The 18,928-nt window shown below is 37.2% G+C and overlaps 1 protein-coding gene across 5 annotated transcripts in view; it reads right to left on the bottom strand.

Annotated features, from left to right (window-relative positions):
• PTBP3 (polypyrimidine tract binding protein 3) overlaps positions 1 to 18,928 on the bottom strand; it is a 61,155-nt gene that overhangs the window by 19,834 nt on the left and 22,393 nt on the right. For 3 of the 5 annotated variants that reach the window (XM_058171082.1, XM_058171083.1, XM_058171084.1), the window contains 3 exons: positions 7,460 to 7,535; positions 4,574 to 4,743; positions 1,705 to 1,851 (listed from right to left, as the gene is read on the bottom strand). In XM_058171082.1, coding sequence (XP_058027065.1) covers positions 1,705 to 1,851; positions 4,574 to 4,743; positions 7,460 to 7,535 — 393 coding nt within the window. The remainder of the gene's footprint in view (positions 1 to 1,704; positions 1,852 to 4,573; positions 4,744 to 7,459; positions 7,536 to 18,928) is intronic. The other 2 variants (XM_058171086.1, XM_058171085.1) reach the window with 1 other exon arrangement.

Raw genomic sequence — 18,928 nt, 5'->3', positions numbered from 1 at the left:
CAAGGAGTACCTGTAGTTAAGGTGTTGGGGTGACTGTCAATGAGACCCACATCAAGTCTACACAGTTATAAAAGCTCACTGATTGGCCAGTCTAGCTCTCTCAGCCCAACCTAGTACCTCCTAGTAAAGTTGTTGTGGGAAATTAATAGGGGGGAGCACTTTACATGCCACCTTAAGCTCCAGAATGAAAAGTAGGATAGTATTCTAACAAACGAACAAAATATATACATAAAAGGTCTACAGAACAAAGAGGACAGAATTCTTACGAATACTATTAGGACCTTCACCCTTGAATTGAAAGAAAATTGTCTTCACTGCTTACTACTTTAAGTCTTTACAGTTTTGTCTGTTTGCTGTGTTGAATAGATATGTCCATGCAGCTTGCTTTTAATATGTATGTGGCTGAGGTAATTGGAGTACAGCTGTTTTGAGAGCAAAGATGATCATCATGTTGGATAACCATCTGACTGAGGTGGTGTAGGGTTTCCTGCCTGGGCAGGGGGTTGGACTAGAAGGCCTCGAAGGTCCCTTCCAACTCTGTTGTTATGTTATGTTATCTACATATAGGAACTGGATACTATGGTAGGTTCTGGATCACGTACATAAATTTCTTATAGGCATCTGATTAACATTTTATTCTCAGACCAGCTACAATGGAATAACATTTCTCCTGATGCAGGTATATTCCCAGATGCATTCTTCCTCAAAGATCTTCAGTTCCAGTATCAAATAGCTAAGTCTTTTCTCTTCAACTGTCATCTATCTGAGAGTGCAAAATATATTTCTCTTTTCAAATTATCTGCCATAATTTGGATTAAACAAAACTATATATATATTATATTAAACTATGTGGAATGGGAAACAAACATAATTGCAACACTGTTAGTGAACCATCAAGCAGTAAAATGATTTCCCAACTCCACAAGTAGTTGAAGCAATAGAATTACCACTTCTTGATAATAATTCATAACCTTTTTGGTAAGCTGAGATCCTACACATACACATCCCAAAAAGAAAAAAAGATGAAATGGCCATAATAATAATGTACCGTATATACTCGAGTATAAGCCGAGTTTTTCAGCACATTTTTTGTGCTGAAAAACGTCCCCTCGGCTTATACTCGGGTCTATACGGCTTATACTCGAGTTTTTTTTTTTTTAAGCCCCTCGGCTTATACTCGAGTATATACGGCTTATACTCGAGGTTTTTTTTTTTTCTTTTTTTCACATTTTACCGGACTGAAGCCCTGCCGGTGCAGTGAGAGGGCGGGGCGGGGGAGCCGCCAGCCTTCTTAGCTGAGGGAGGGAGGGTTTCCCCAACCGGTAGGTGCCTCATTTCCCACCCTCGGCTTATACTCGAGTCCCCAGTTTACCCCAGTTTTTGGGGTAAAATTGGGGACCTCGGCTTATACTCGGATCGGCTTATATTCGAGTATATACGGTAATAATAATAAAAAGTGAGTCATCATTAGTAATATAGAATTACAGGCATCGAGTAGAAATGATGTAACATGCATGACTTTATTATCACCCTAATGCCATGAATTATTACTTGCATCAGAAATTAGAATGCATGTATTCAATGGCAACGTTTGTATATTATATTTATATAATATATATTTTTGTCATTCCAACAGCACTGCAGTTTGCTGAGACATCACTGCATTTGAAGGTCGTATACTTTATTCAGAGGTCGCATACTTACAGCATGGTTGGGTAGATTGTCAGTCTTAAGTTCTCTATGATTGGAATACTGAATATAAACAGGCTGACTGCGAAGGTGAGGAGTAACAGGAGTGTAGTAGTTCACCATAGTAACAGCAGCTTCTTCTGAAGCCATTTCTAGAAAAGCCTGAAATTAATACAGAGAAATGTCTTGATTGGAAAACCACTACCCTAACTTGGCAAATATGTAATACATCTAGGTGCCATCTGCAGTACTGTCATATGTGATACTGTTTTGCTGTAAGGTACCAGAAATCAATACAAATTATAGCAGTTCATAAAACTTATAAAGTAGCAAAAACTGCACTAGTATTACTACCCTCTAAAAAAGTTATTTTTTCCTCATTTAAAATATAGTTGCCTAAAAGAAAGTTTTTTGGGGGGGAGGCTGGGAGCTGGGAGCCTGACTTTGAGTTAGTTTTGATTTCTAACAACTACCTGAACTAGTTCCTGCAGTTTTCAGAGGCAGTTTGCCATTGCCTCCTTTCTAGGGCTGGCAAATAGGGGCTGGCCCAAAGTCACACAGTTGGTTCATGCCTGAGGCAGAACCGGAATGTACAGTTTCCATGTTTCTAGCCTGATGCTTAATCACTACACCAACTGGCTCTCAGTTCTTTATTAGTCAGGTAAATGATAAAGCTGTAAAACCTGACCAAGCCAATATCTGATTATGCCAAGTACACATGTAGCAAACTGATGTGGCTACATAGCCTGCTTTTATGGAAATACACATTTATAAATATATAACTACCAGTAAATCCAGTCTGCGTTCACTCCTCAATCCTAAATCCATAATATTATGCTTCAAAAGGGCATTGCCAAAAACTAATGGAAGTTTTTTTTAATCAATTCTAAATGATAAAACAACAGCAGGAATGATTTTGCAAAACTTTTTAAATTTGCTTTTAAATTTTAAATACAACAAGAAACCTAGATTTCTTATAAGAAATAGTGAATTGATGGTGTCCATACTTTTCATCTACTGTAGACAGAAAGAAAAACAGATTAAAGAGTAAACCAATCAAATTTCATGTGACATCTAAATCAGGGGATCTGATATTTGTTCAACGCTAAGCTTTGGAGGGCATGAACTGTATGAAGCCACATTTTCTCATTTTGTATGAAATCTACCCAGTGCTTTGTACATTCTAATTAACATCTTTCGTAACCAGAAAACAAAATACATTTTGTAATTATTCCAGTAGAATGCTTCAAATCATGAATCATGGTATTTTTATTTTAGTTGAAACACTGAATATTTTAAATACAATTAAATAGTTCATGAAGTTGGTAGCTGCTAACTTTTAGTAACAAAAATTAGACTTAAAAAGCAGGTAATAGTTTTAATGGAACTATATTTCAGAAAAATAAACTTTGTAGGATTATTTGCAGCAGCTGCTAAATTCTGATCCCTTCTTAGGTTAGATTTTGGCCTAATTTGGAATTAGATTTAAAGTTCTCGTCATTTATTTGATTGGCTACAGCAGTGTTTCTCAACCTTGGCAACTTTAAAACATGTGAACTTCAGAATTTCCCCAACATGCCAGGGGGGAATTCTGAAAGTTGAAATCCATGCCTTACAAAGTTGAGAAACACTGGGCTAGAGTATATAACACTATTTTTAAATTAAATAATTATGCCAAAACTGACACCTTTTCACAAAATCGAAATGAATGTTTGGGTAAATCAGGATCCAGTCTCCTCCAAATAAATAAGGCAGTGTGAAGTATATGAAAGATTTGGTTCTCAAGGCATTGGTGAAGTTGCCCTTTTCAAACATTAAAGGAGCTAAATCTTCTAGCAGAATTGCACGGTTGTTTTATTGAGTTGCCTGAGACTACCATCAAATTGAAGCAGCTATGCACTCTACACAAACTGCATGTACTAAGAGCCAATGAGAAACTTTAAGGTACCACAGAGCTTTTCAAATAATGCAACTGCTTCAATGCTTTGAAAAAGGATCATTAATATGATCTGCAATGCATTTTTCATTGGCGAAGCACCTCCACCAACCCGGCACTATGTGCTCCACATAATGGCCTTACAGTTGCTTAATGTCTACAATGAGGAGAACCAAGATTGCAGTGATTCAGCAAAGCCGTCGCCTGGGTGCCTTGCTTAATTACCAAAACAAGTTGCAACCAAAATTCTGGCCTCAAGTATGGCTGTAAGTCAAGGACTACTTGAAGACAGGAACCAGAATACCTGAGGAATGGCTTCTCTCTGTTATTTCACCCTACCCAATCCAGTCTGGCAAAATGGGCATGCTCCAAATCCCATCAGCCAAAGAATGTAAGCTGGCAGGAACCAGGATGCATGCCTCTCTGCTGTGGTGCCTGCCCTCTGAAACATCCTCCATCTGGATATTAGGATGGCCCTGGCCCTTTTGGCCTTTCTGTAATGCCTTAAAAGCTGCTAATGTGTCCAGGTGGGGGTCCCAGGTATGTAAAGGGCCCTATTTCCTGGTTATGTTAACGTCTGAAGATTGTAATACTTTTCTTGGCTGCTGTGTGTAATTTAATTTTTAGTACTGTAGTTAAAATTTAGATTTTTATTTTATGATTGTTCATTGCCCGGAGTCATTTTTTTGAGATGAGTGTCTATACAAATTGAATAAAATAAAATAAAGTAAAAATAACTAAAATTTTAAAAAATTAAGTTTCATTTAGAAATAGAAATTATTTCCCCATTTCAGGTACGAATGTTTAACTTATACCTGAGCCAAAACCTATGTACCACTGCTGATATGATAGTGAAATCTAGTAATTCCAAAGGTGTCAGACAAATTCATCATATATTAAACACATTATTTTCTGTGGTTGATTATATGATGTAAAGCATGCACGTACCTGGCTTTTTCCTTTCAACATCAAGAGATTAGTTACTTTGCCAAAAGGTACACCTAGAGAAATTACTTCTGCTTCAGTGACATCATTTGGAATTTTACGAAGGTGAAGAACTCGAGAAGGGGAGCAGGGAGATCTGTCTCCTTTAAATTTCTTGTTGTCATTCCCATTAGCTAAAACATATACAAAGTGCTTCAGCATATAAAGTATACCTAGTACAAAGTGTGATTGCTGTGTGAACTCTAAATTTTAAAATTACTTCAAATTAACTAGAATCAGTAATAGTAACTTGTACTTTGTTTGTTTATTAATCTTCTGTTCACCTTTTTTTTTTTTTTGCTTTAGTAGAGGAAAAAAGTTAACACAAGAAATTTACAAATGTACAATTCTAGTTATGATCAGTTAAGCTGCACAGTATATTTCCCTGAACTTTTTTGTTTTGGCATGTTTGCAGAGACTGAACCAACAGTCAGAAGATGTATGAAAGTAGAATCAGCTACTAGTAGTCTTCTACAGAAATATTTACAAGTACAGGACATAGTGATTTGATTGTCTTCTGGGGACTTATACAAAGGCATAGGGAATGACAGTACTGGAAAAGATCAAAGATTTAGAGATTAAGAATGAGAAAACCAAAAATAATTAACTGTGATTAAACAATGTTATTTATGGCTATTTGCTAATATATATACAGTAGTATGACTATGCCAACAGACCAGGATGAGGTTTAGTGCATCTTGAAAAAGAATACAATAGCAAGCATTGTCCAGCTTTTGCCAGAAATGCATAATCCAGATCCCTTAGCAGGCACATGCACAGCAATCACAGGTTGCCTTTGCAGGAAATAGTTTGCCATTTCTAAGGTCTCCAATTTAAATGAAAATGTCTCCATTTGCTACTCAAACTGTCCAGGAAACTGTCTAGCAAATTATAGAGGAGAATATACAATAATTGGAAGTGGTTTATACGTGTGTCTGACAGTATCAGACTAATCTGTCCTGGGATCAAACTGGGATCTTTAGAAACCATTTTGTGTCAAATTTTAACATTCCAAATGGTTAACAGAGAGGATTCAAAATGTAATATTTGCTATATGTGAAGATACTTTTTGATGCTTAATTTTTTATTACATCAAGATTCAAGTGGATCAGACACTTTCCTTCCCTCTTCTTATTTAATTTGCATGGTTAAACATAGGTATTTTTCCCCAAACCAAGTGCCTTCAAAATTCTGACAACTTCACTTCAAAAAACTCTCAAAGCAACATTCCATCTATTGGTAATTTCAATTTAGGAAAAGAAGAAAACGAATCCTCATGTTGTGATTGTAGCCTGCACAAGCTGTGAGCACACAAACTCAAATGCATTTCCCTAGGCTCATATGTACAATAGACACTCCCTTGTGGGAGAGAGGCACACTCTGGGTCATGTATAGAGTCTGGCTACCTCTGCTTAAATTAGACTGGTCCTTTTACTAAACCAGCAGCAGAACTGAAGGAAAACACTTTGTCAGGAACCTGTGGACTGAGGTTGAATTTGAGGCGGGGTGTATCATCTCTTTCGCAGCTTCTGCTTAAACTGCTGCTTAAAAGCTGCAGTACATTCAAATAATGAAGCAAGATGAACCTTTTGCTTCAGCAAATTGCTATTTTGGCAATTTCAATTTGCCAAATTTCAATTAGATTCTTTTCTTTGTGATGTTAAGTCATGTTTGATGTTCATATATATCTATTTATATCTTCACCTCTTCCCATTTTCAGGGTGAGCATGAAGATCATTATTTTATTTATAATCTTTCTGTACTCTGTAAGATTAAACTGCAGTATCTTCTCTCTCAAGGGAAAACATGCCATTTGTATGCACCTATTGCTATCTGGGGGTCTGCTGAGAGCACTGTATTCACTGTTATAATTTTTCTTTCAAGCTGACAATTGAATCATTGGGATATATACAGCTATGTCATTTATATCTACCAATATTAGTTATTTGCATTTTCATATTTAAAGTTAAAATGGGGAGGTTACATTTTACTTTTTTTTAAAAAAAATCTCTATAGCTCTGTCTTCCTAGGAAAGAAATGTGAACTAAAGTTTCTAGGCAAATAGTATCTATGCGACAGATTACCCTATTGAAATAATATTGCTTTGTTTACCTTCTAATAGCCAGAAAGATACTAAAGGCTGTGGTAGCCCTCTGACTCATATACACTAAGGTTAGGGAGAGGATGCCAGATAAGTGTTTCCTGGAAAGCAGATGGGGAAAGTAGGAACTACTAAGCTGCTATCACAAACAGGAGACAGAAACAGGATGTGAACACTCAAGAGGGCTTCTGGGAGAGGATGCTTGAGACTTCAACTTCCACTATGGGATCAGCTGTCTGCTACTACTAGCCCAGCCAGTTCAATCCATGGTTAACATCTCATAAATTAACAAGCTCCAGTTACATATTTTGACTTACTTCAAGAAAACATGCCAGAGTTTTCGGTTCATATGATGGAATAAACAAACAATGGATACATGCAAACACAGGGAGCTGGGATCCCCTGTGAGCAGGCAGAGCCGAAACCAGCCGCTGAGAGAGGGTATGATCCAACAAAGATGTGGATTTAGCCCTGGCACTGAAAATGCTAAAGATCAGAAAGTCCAGAAATATAAATCCAGTAGAAGTCAGCAACCAGAAATATGGAGAGAGGAATAATCCGACACATGCATCCAGTCTGAAGGACTGAGTCAAAAGCTGGAAGCCCCTAGCAACAAGGGCGGGACTTAACAACTCTGACAGACTCAGTCCTTCAACTGAACAGATGAGTACAACCCATTCCTGGCTGCTGTCTCCACCACTATGGAGAACATTTATAGGAGCATATACAAAATGCATTCTTAATCATACCAGTAGCAGGAGTAGGATTGCTCATCGTAAGAGTCCCGTATGTGATACCAGAAGGAAGAAGCTCATCAGATCCACGCTGAAAAGAAAATTGCAAATATATTTGATCCTCATTTAGGCATGGACATTTTGTTGAAAATAGAATTTAAAAAGACATTAAAAGCAGTTTAACGTAAATGAAACATCTATTTTTATTCCGTTGTGTGTTGCATTATAAGACAATTAGGACACTGAGCTGAAAAAAATATAATACATTATATCAACAGTATATAAAACCAAATATTTCACGGTACTTGCTAAATAGGTTCCACATTAATATATTTTTCCTATTTATTGGTTCACAATAACTAACTGATCATAGCTTATATTTTCAAACAAGCTGGCTGCCCCATCTACACTTCTGATACCCTTTTCTCTTTTCATTGTTCAATTTGTTCAAACTTCTATACATGATTAAGTCAGTCAAAACATTCTAGAACCATTCTTCTAGCAGCATGTTATATTTCAAAACTATTTTCTAAATTACTGAGATCCTACTCTTTTTACCAATACATCTGATCAGGGATCTCAGACACCATTACAGACAAACTAATGGACAATACTTCCATTTTTTTAAAAAAACAAGATGTACAGAGGTATGGTACAATTCTGATTCAGTTGGTTTACTATTTCTGCAAGCAACTTTATCCAGTACAGTATATGCACTGCTAGCAGTAGATAACTTACAGGAACTGCATACCCTATATAACTGGATATTCCTTAGAAATAGGCATATCCACTTGATATAGCGAGACAAAACATTACTATGATGTACAAAATGTTGATCAATATCAAGTAGAGTCAGACATAACTATCATTTTATGACACAATTACATTTTCTGTAAGAAAACGTTCCTTCAATATCTCGATGCATCAAAATTCAAAGCAAAACTTCAGAATTTTTTAAAAAATATTTTATTTGCAACTCTTTAGGGAAACAGAAACACTATATCATGTAGCATGCCAAGTGGTGAATTATTATACAATAATAAAATCTAACTTCACATACTAAGAGAGAAAGGAAAATCAGCACAAGGGAATTACTTTTGTTTGTCAGTTCAGCTAGTGCTACAGCAATAGCAATAGCACTTAGACTTATATACCACTTTACAGTGCTTTACAGCCCTCTCTAACCAGTTTACAGAGTCAGCCTATTGCCCTCAACAATCTGGGTCCTCATTTTACTGACCTCAGAAAGATGGAAAGCTGAGTCAACCTTGAGCCTGGTGAGATTCGGTCTGCCAAACTGCTGGCAACTGGTGATCAGCAGAAGTAACCTGTAGTAAAGTACTCTAACCACTGCACCACTACAACTCATTATACCCACTTATGTCATTAGTCATTTTTAATTCTTACAGCTGTAAAATATTAATGAAATAGAAGACTAGTATTTCATTATTTTAAAGACCTTATAGGGCAGGGGTGTCAAACTCAAGGCTCAGGGACCAAATCTGGCCTGCAGTGTGCTTAGATCTGGAAACAGTGAAGGACCAGCCCCAGTGCCTTTGCCAGTGAAAACGGCCCTCCCGAGCTCCGTTTTCACTGGCAGAGGGTTGCAGGAGGTCGTCGCAGCCGAAAACTGAGCTCAGAAGCCCGTTTTCGCTGGCAGAGTGCTCGGGCTGCCACAGGTGCCGACATGAGTGAGTTGGCAGGCATGAGTCCATTAAATAATGATGCAACTGCTACACATCCATTTGGCTGGGAAACACAACAATTAAGAACAGTGGAAGGTCAAATGGTTGCCCACTGAAGTTAACTATTGCCTTACACAATGTAAGCCGCTCTGAGTCTTCGGAGAAGGGCGGGATATAAATTCAAATAATAAAAAAAACCAAAAAAGTTGAAGTTTTAAGAGAATTATTTTTTCCCACAGCAAAATAGAGTGGATTTAAATCTGCCTGAAAAAGTTGCTTTAAATGAGATTAACCCTAACTTTTCCATTGATACATTAAATATTTCCTTAATCTTCAGTCATCATGCACAAGTCAGCATTTTATTTTTTAAAAAAAAAATTCGAATTTTAATAATTTTAATTGGGGTATTTTATTTATGGGTCAAATTTGACGGTTTTAATTTTCGGCCATTTATAGAATAGGTTATTTTAACTGTGGTTTTAATTTGTATATTGTACTGTTTTAATCTGGCTGTACACCGCCCTGAGTCCTTCGGGAGAAGGGCGGTATAAAAATCTAAATAATAAATAAATAAATAAATAAATTTCAAAGAATTATAGTTTAGCATTATTTCCATACATAGCTATAGATACTTTCTTGGCCTAACAGAAATAATACAGCATTCTGCAAACATACTAGTTTTCTTTTGTTTTCCAATATTTGCCCCCCTTTGTTTAGTTCTATCTTGGTCCATCCTTCTTCTAACAAATATAGGCAAAACAAACAGAAGTGAATGAGCATCACTGCTGGTCTAAGTAAGGTATGAATTATTTAATGAATTATTTAAACTCATTAGTGTAGTTTTTTAAAAAAGTTTTTAAAAAAAGAGGCGGTGGTTTTTAAAAAAAGAGGCGGTGGTGAGACCTCTCCTTAAGAAGCCTTCCCTGGACCCAGCTATTTTGGGGAATTACCGTCCAATCTCCAACCTTCGCTTTGTGGCGAAGGTTGTAGAGAGTGTGGTTGCATGGCAGCTTCCCCGGCACCTGGAGGAAGCTGTCTATCTAGACCCGTTCCAGTCCGCCTTCCGACCCGGTTATAGCACGGAGACGGCTTTGGTCGCGTTGGTGGATGACCTCTGGAGGGCCAGGGATAGGGGTTGTTCCTCTGCCCTGGTCCTATTAGATCTCTCAGCGGCTTTTGATACCATCGACCATGGTATCCTGCTGCGCCGGTTGGAGGGATTGGGAGTGGGAGGCACCGTTTATCTGTGGTTCTCCTCCTATCTCTCTGACCAGTCGCAGACGGTGTTGACAGGGGGGCAGAGGTCGTCCGCGAGGCGCCTCACTTGTGGGGTGCCTCAGGGGTCGATTCTCTCTCCTACCCTGTTCAACATCTATATGAAGCCGCTGGGCGAGGTCATCAGTGGTTTCGGGGTGAGTTATCATCTGTACGCTGATGATACTCAGCTGTACTTTTATTTATTTATTTATTCAATTTTTATACCGCCCTTCTCCCGAAGGACTCAGGGCGGTGTACAGTTTTCCACCCTGGACCACCCCAACGAAGCGGTCGAAGTGCTGTTCCGGTGCCTGGAAGCCGTACGGGTCTGGATGGGGAGAAACAGACTCAGGCTCAATCCCTCCAAGACGGAGTGGCTGTGGATGCCGGCACCCCGGTACAGTCAGCTGCAGCTGCAGCTGACTGTTGGAGGCGAGTTAGTGGCCCCAAAGGAGGTGGTTCGCAACTTGGGTGTCCTCCTGGATGGACGACTGTCCTTTGATGAACATCTGGCGGCCGTCTCCAGGAGGGCTTTCTACCAAGTTCGCTTGGTTCGCCAGTTGCGTCCCTTCCTTGACCGGGATGCCTTATGCACAGTCACTCATGCTCTGGTCACGTCTTGGTTGGATTACTGCAATGCTCTCTACATGAGGCTGCCCTTGAGGTGCACCCGGAGGCTACAGTTAGTCCAGAATGCGGCTGCGCGAGTAGTAACGGGAGCCGCTCGCGGCTCCCATGTAACATCACTGCTGCGTAGTCTGCATTGGCTTCCTGTGATCTTTCGGGTGCGCTTCAAGATTTTGGTTACCACCTTCAAAGCGCTCCATGGCTTAGGACCCGGGTACTTACGAGACTGCCTGCTGTTACCCTATGCCTCCCACCGACCCGTACGCTCTCACAGAGAAGGTCTCCTCAGGGTGCCGTCCGCCAAACAGTGTCGGCTGGCGGCCCCCAGGAGTAGGGCCTTCTCTGTTGGAGCATCGACGCTCTGGAATGAACTTCCCCCTGGCTTACGTCAAGTGCCTGATCTTCGGACCTTCCGTCGTGAGCTAAAAACATATTTATTTATTCAAGCGGGACTGGCATAATGGTTTTAATAGTTTTAATCTTAAATTGGGGTTTTTTATTGGGTTTTTAAAATTTTTTATAATTTTAAATTTAAACTTTTAATTATCAGCCTTTTGTAATTTGCTAGGTTTTAATTGTTGGTTTTAATTGTATATGTATTGTGTTTTATCTTTGGCTGTACACCGCCCTGAGTCGTTCGGGAGAAGGGCAGTATAAAAATTTAATAAATAATAATAAATAATAATAAAAAAATGAGAGTTTGGAAGCCAATTAAGGATAGAGAAATTTCTGATCTACCATAAAAGCAGTCACTGACAATATGACTAATGGTAAAGAACACCAGGATTTATTATGTAATCGCAAGCCCATAGACTTAAAAACCCTCATAAAAATACTGCTATTTGAAGAACAATTGAGCTGGTCATAGAAAACCCTCCTATGATTAAATGTATTTAGTAAAAGCATTAATTTTACAGAGCATTAATTGTGAGGATAGTATACTAACATTTTCAGATTTAATAAAATACATATTGTTTGCCAAATGTTATTTTTAATTGAAAGAAATCCAATTTAAAATGAACTATTATTATTTGTTCCCAAAGAAAACAGTCTGTTACAAAGTTGCTAATAAATGATGGCTCCTATTTATATTTGAAGAAGCAGTTGACTTTAATACTCAAGCCCAAGTCCTTCTTAAGCAGCACCATAAAATCTACATGAGCTGAAATCTGTCACACACACATACATGATACTAGCTTGATATTAGCTTTACCAAACAATAATTTGTTTGATATTGAACAAACATAATGCTAGTGCGCATTGTTATTGCCTATTCTTCTTAAGATAAGCAAAAACAACCAAGGATTTGGCTTTAACATTCCTCTCCAGCTTGCCCTGGCAGATACAAATTAGAGTTCTGTGTACTATGTACACAGCAACCTCTAAGTAGCAATTCTATTAAGGAGCCAGATATTGAGGAGGATAAATACTAAGCAAAGTTGCAGCTTAACTTGCCATCCACACATAATCAATGACAAGGATTATGTTTTGCTAGTGTGGGCGGGGGATACGACCTACACCTAACCTTTTAGTATGGTATAGGCTATATGTCAAAATAGGACAAAGAATTAAGGCCTACAGTACCACCCAACTTCCCCATGTACATCAGAAACAGACTGAGAAAAAGACAAGATTCATAAGCAGATAAACCACATGGGTTATCAAACACTTTCCACCTTTGAGGATGCAGAATTATGCCAGACAACTACAACTACACAGTTCTGCACTGACTGTCTCTCCCCCCACATACACATACCCCAACTCCAAAGATAGAAAAGAAGGGTAGAGATTGTCTGGCTCCCCAATAAAAGCATCTGAAAAATATTAAATGTACAGAGTAAAACAGACAATTTCCTATCTGCTACGAAGAATTAGATATAAACTGCTACAAATATATTTGGTCTGCAGCTTGTACCATGCCATTTTGCTTGAGAAAATCTGGGGGAAGATCTAATCACTACAGTCTTTAGTTTTGTTGATCAATCCATTAAAAAGTTATCAATTCTTGTCATTGGCACTGATAAATGATAAAATGCAACGCCATCTCTTGAAGCTTACAAAGCATTATTTCTAAATAGTTATACTTAAAATCTTTAATCTGATGTGTTGTCACAAAGAAAATTCTTACAATCTCTTGGCAAGGGGTCAAATTCTTTCTAATTTTAGGAATTTTATATTCCAGAAAAATATATAAAAATGTAAGTCATTAGCTGAAGTTGTTTTTTTCCTTTTTTGCTCTAAATAATCTACATCCCATTAGCAGAGGTTACCTTAAGGTTTGCAATTGCTATTATTGTAGATTTGGTTAATGTGGTCAAATGCATAACTATTTCTTAATATTTAAACCAAACATAACTTATTGCTAATTAGGCCTCCAAAAATTACCACAGAATACTGCTATATCCTGATCTACAATAAGAGTCACCTGGACCACCACAAGGCATACATGCTTCTATATAACATATTTAATATTGTTAGCCAACAGAGTTCTAGGAGCAAACATACTTTGATTAAAAGAAAAAAAACATATGTAACCACAAAGAAATTGACCCAGTTTTATGGAATTATTTAAAGTAATATAGGCTAAAACAATCAGAATGTTCCAAGAATTACTCCGATAAAAAAATTTTGGAGAAGAATTTTGGAGAACAATTTAGTGAAAAATAATTTAGTTCCACATTATGTCCTTTAAAAAAAAAAAGTCTCTCTCAAAAATGTTATAGTCAAGAAATAAAATGCAGAAGAGATATGCAAAAACATTCCAAGTTTATTTACAGGGAATCCTTAAGTTATACCAATTCATTCAGGGACTGTTCGGTTATGAGAGCACTGAAAACATAGAATTAAGACTGGTTTTTGAAGTCCCAGCTGTTGCAGTAACACCCCCCCCACGTGATAAAATATTCAGAACCACCTGCACTTAGAACCATATCCCTGCCCAGCAATCCCCAGTTGACCATCATCTTATTCACTTGAGAAAAAGGGGATTTCAAGCAAGTGGGTGAGAGTTACAAGCAAGGTAGTAGCTGCTGCAGATGAATGCTACAGACCTCGGTATGGTGGGGGGAGGGGGGATCTGCTGCAGTGCTGGGACTTGTGGCTGGTCAGTGCTGCTGGGGCATGAAGCCTGCAAAAGGGGCTTAACTGCAGCACAGGGCTTGAGGTGACTTCTAGTCAGCACTGCCTTGAGGCAGCAGTCCAGGGCAGGAGTGGCAGGGTGAGATTGTTGAAGGCGGCCACCACTGAGGAATGCTGCCTCAATGCTGAGACAAGCCCTGTGCTCCTTTGTGCCTGCAACACTGTGCCCACCCCATTATTCTCTCCCACTGACCCGCTTTTCTGAGAATCCTGCCTCTTCCTAAACGATCATGTGAGGTCTTCATTTAATGACCTGCAAGGTCCTGGGTTGGTATTGCCAGGATTTCTGTTGTTAAGCTAATGTGGTTGTGTGACACTGCATTTTACATCTGTATCACTTAGTGGGGAAATCATGGTTCCAGCTGCCGACATAACCCATATGTCAGTTACATATAGTATGTAACTATATATATATACACCTGTATATATAGGCAGGAAGTAATTTTTTTATCTATGTAGAACTTTAAAAAATTATGAACATTTCAGTATTTCTCCTGGCACTACTTTTTCAATTTAAGAAAACTACCAGTATCATTTTTCATGATTCCTTAAAAAATCTGCCTCTGGAAAAGAAGAATCAGAACAATTCTAAAAGAACATTATAGTTCTCCTACAACTTGCAGTTTTGTTCCTCAGGAAATATGCTTAATGTTTATCATCTAAAAGTTTACAATTTATAAAACAATCATTATACTGCAGGAATATAGTGCCAAACAATGGATTATACAAAGTATCAAACGAGCTCCGTTCTCACTGTGTTCATTTATAGACGTCATCTGTCTGTCTTCCAATGTCAAGAAATATCCATTTTAGCAAGATTTGTTGTGTAATTGCTGGAACACTTGTACAGAATGCAAACAGCCAAATCTCCTTTTCAAAACTTCTGGAAGATGTTCCCAAGTTCCCTTTAAACACACACACACACACACACACACACACACACGTAATTAGAAAAGATTATAGGTAGCACCATATCCCACAAATCTATTTTTAATTACTTTATTTAAGGCAGAAAGGAGTGCTATGTATGCCATCTTGAGTTCCTGAAGAAAAGGCAGGGTACAAATCTAATAAATAAATATAGTTGGATTGAAAAATCCATCTTTACTAACCTTTGTACCATTTGAAGGACAACTGGAAACCCTTTCTAATGAAGTAATTTGACACATGTAAACAACTTCTAGTGTTACTTCCACAGATATGAACGTTTTATATAAACAAAATTTGGTTCAGCCACAAACTTCGCAAATCCATCGTAAAACCTATGTATGAGAATGCCTAACTGATTTTGTATTTATTGTTTTACTATTTTGTAAACTGCAGTGTCACTTTATCAGTGAGGAGGGATGGGGGGAGGGAGGGAGGGAGGAAGGAAGAAAGGAAGGAATAAAGAAAAATTAAGAAAGAAATGTTCTGAAGAAACAAAATTAAACTAACGTCAGTTTACAAGAAGGGCCAAATGGAAGCATAATCAAGTATTTATATAGATTCAATGAAAAGGAAAATAGTTTAGGATTACATCTGGCCTTGGTAACTGTATACAGAAAATGTTTAGAAACAAAATATTGTGGAAGAGCTAAACTTATGCAAAGAATGCAATTTCATTGCACCAAATCACTTAAATGAAATAGCAACAAGCCTCACAAACAACCCACAACCCATTTTACTATGGGTTCATTGAGTTGATCACTAATCACCCTAGAAACAAGGTTCTTAGTTTAAGACAGGGAGCGAGCAGCTGTTTCAATCTTGCTTTCTCACTGACACCATTTGCATGCGGCTAGTTCCATTGTCTAATGTATCAATTACTCAAGCTTCCTGCTTGATCAGTATCAGGATCTGGTATGTCTTAAACAGACACACACAGAAAATACGACAATCATCAAGGGAATGAATTCAGTATCCATATAATAAACTAGGAGGATGAACAAAATCAAGTACTTTATCCTCAAGAAATTCTTACCAGATGGTCAATCAAAATAGCTTAAAACATTCTTAATATTTCTTTTTATACCAAATTGTTATGATAAAGATAAGGTAGCCTAAATAAATATAGTTGTCTGTTGTACAGATTTGCATAGATTTTAAACACAATAGATGTTTGCAAGGCATCAAATAATCAATGCAAGGAGCTCAAATAATGATTTTTATATGTGTACAACTAGCATATTCCAAGGAATATTAAAGAGTATGTTATACAGTATTAGGAGTAAAACCTCTTTATTCAATATTCTATCAATTTGGTGTGGCAAAATCTATATTGTCTGTATATTAATAGATTTCTGCCAATTCATTTGAACTTTTAGTCCCAAATTATGGAATAAGGTGATAGTTACACTTCCAAATTTTCCACCAGTCACAGGAACTGAAAAGTAAAAGACATCCTGTAATTACTGTAATAAATCTAAATTACTTTTAATTTTCCATCTGAGGCACTAAGGTTATTCAACTTAAGGCTAGGATTTTATATTTATTTACCGCCTCCTTAAGAAAGTACTTTTAATAAGGTAAGTGAAAAAAAATATTCTACCTGCACTTTTTTCCCTACATTTTCTTTTACCTCTTCCCTTTTTAATTTCATGTTTATCTTTTATTTACGTGAAAATCCTTAATAAAAAAATTACACTAAAAGGTTAATGAAAATATACTCTCTTCAAATAATTATAGCTGTAAATAAATACTGAATAAAAAAATGTTTTAATCTCCAAACAAAAACAGAAAGTTCCATATCCAATGGAAACACCTTTTTTTTGCAAGAATAAGAAACGCTATGACAGGAACTGAACCTTTCCCAAATGGCTGCTCATGAACATACTATCAGCAACTTTCATTTAAAATTTGTTTTATTAACTATAAGAAAATTTATAAACATCCAGCACTATCACTTTCTAATTCTCTCTTAAGCCTGTCACATTATGGGACAAGTACAGTCAGAAGCAGTCATATGACATAAAAGCCTATTGCTAAGAATAAAACAATTAATAGAAGCCTTCTTATAATAGAGGGGGTATTATGGTTATTTTGAACAAACTTAGAACACTATGTGTGGGATAATATTTAAATTAATCTTATGTAAACTGCAGAAACACATGCTGCTATCTAAATGAAGTAACCAACTAGAAAGCCTGTTATATACTATGATGAATTCCTTCTGGTCATATTTTTGATTAACTTAAAATGAAAGCAAGTAGAACAATATTTACAATTCTTCTTGAACAAATAGCCCTAAGATCCCTGATTTCAAACTATTCCAGTATATATTAGAAATGTTTGGGTATGTTTTATCTCTGCTAAATGCATCTCCACATATCCCCAAATCGTAATGTGCCCTTTCAATCTCAATCACTACTTTGAACTACAATTTGCTGGAACCTCATTAAGGATGTCTTACAAAATGGGTTTTCAAACCATTTCAGGTTGTAGAACCTGTCAGTTAAAAAGATTCCTGGAAGCCCTGATCAAGAGATGCAGTTTGAGTGATTTTCTCCTCTTGGTCTCTCATGGAATACCATCACGTTCTTCCAGAAGTCTAGGTCTGCGAAACTCTGGAAAAATCCTGTTTTAGAGATTATAATGGTGACTTTTCCCCCCCCAAAATGTTGAAGATTTATCCATCAATGCATACTCATAATAGATTCATTGGGTACATTTGCACTTCTAACTATACATACAGTACTAAAGTCACACTGAGAGCTTTCAGCTAATTTACTCTGCCACCAGAAGAACCATGTGTTTTCCAAATGACTTTATATTACAAAAATAATAATCCCTTGCTACTGGTCATGCTATTTTGGCATGACAGAAGTTGAATTTTAAGAGCTCTCTGGAGTATCAGTTTACTTATTCCTCTTTTAGCAAGAGTTCCAAAATAATCCATGCCATCAAAGAATTATTTTGCAGATTAGGACACCATAATGCTAACAATACTGAACAGATCAATATTAAACAAGGTAATAACTTTGCCAACAGAATATAATGACTGCTTATGAAAATGCTAGTGCTAGAAAAGAACAAAGAGACTCTTTTAACATGTTCACTGTTTATATTAGTTAAGATTTGCACATTATAATAAATCTCTTCTACAAACAGGTAGAAATGATAAAGCAGATTACAAATGGATTGAAGAACAGCAGCAAATCTAGAATGAAAATGTATCTTTCATCAAATGAACAAAGTTCATGGTATCAAGAAAAAGAGAACCTTTAAAAAGATTTTAGACTAGATAAAATAAGCTTTTAGGATTGGGCATCTGACATTAGATCTAAAGATATTCAAATAAAATCTGTTTAACAAGAGAATAGTCTTTTTTTAAAAAAGCTATTGCATGTAATCTGTATAGCATTCCAATTGTTTATTTTTCTGAATTATTATATCCAAAAGTTGACTTTCGCCTAGTATGCCTAAATGAAAGGTCAAGTTACTTATTGGTGATAAATTATCATCATTTGAAAGGCAGTGCAGTCTACTTACAGAGACAAATAGTCATAATCATACAGTATTCTTTTTCTGCTGTGTATCCCTGACAATTCAGTATTCTCCATTCAGGCACAAAAATCCTCAAGCAAGGAGCACAGCAAAGAGACAGAAGGATCTTTTTTATCATGTTAAATAAAAAATTTTCGCGGACCTTATGGGCATTACGGAGACCTGGTTGGGCACGGAAGGGTGAGTTCCCCTCGTCGAAATGTGCCCACCGGGTTTCTGAGAATTCCATCAGCCGAGGGCCCAAGGTAGGGGTGGGGGGGTGGCGGTCGTTATTAAGGAGAGTCTAGAACCA

This window comes from Ahaetulla prasina, chromosome 2, assembly GCF_028640845.1.
Source record: "Ahaetulla prasina isolate Xishuangbanna chromosome 2, ASM2864084v1, whole genome shotgun sequence".
Taxonomy (NCBI): Eukaryota; Metazoa; Chordata; class Lepidosauria; order Squamata; family Colubridae; genus Ahaetulla; species Ahaetulla prasina.
The sequence above is the reverse complement of the archived record's forward strand: the minus strand, read 5'-3'. Positions and strand labels throughout refer to the sequence as shown.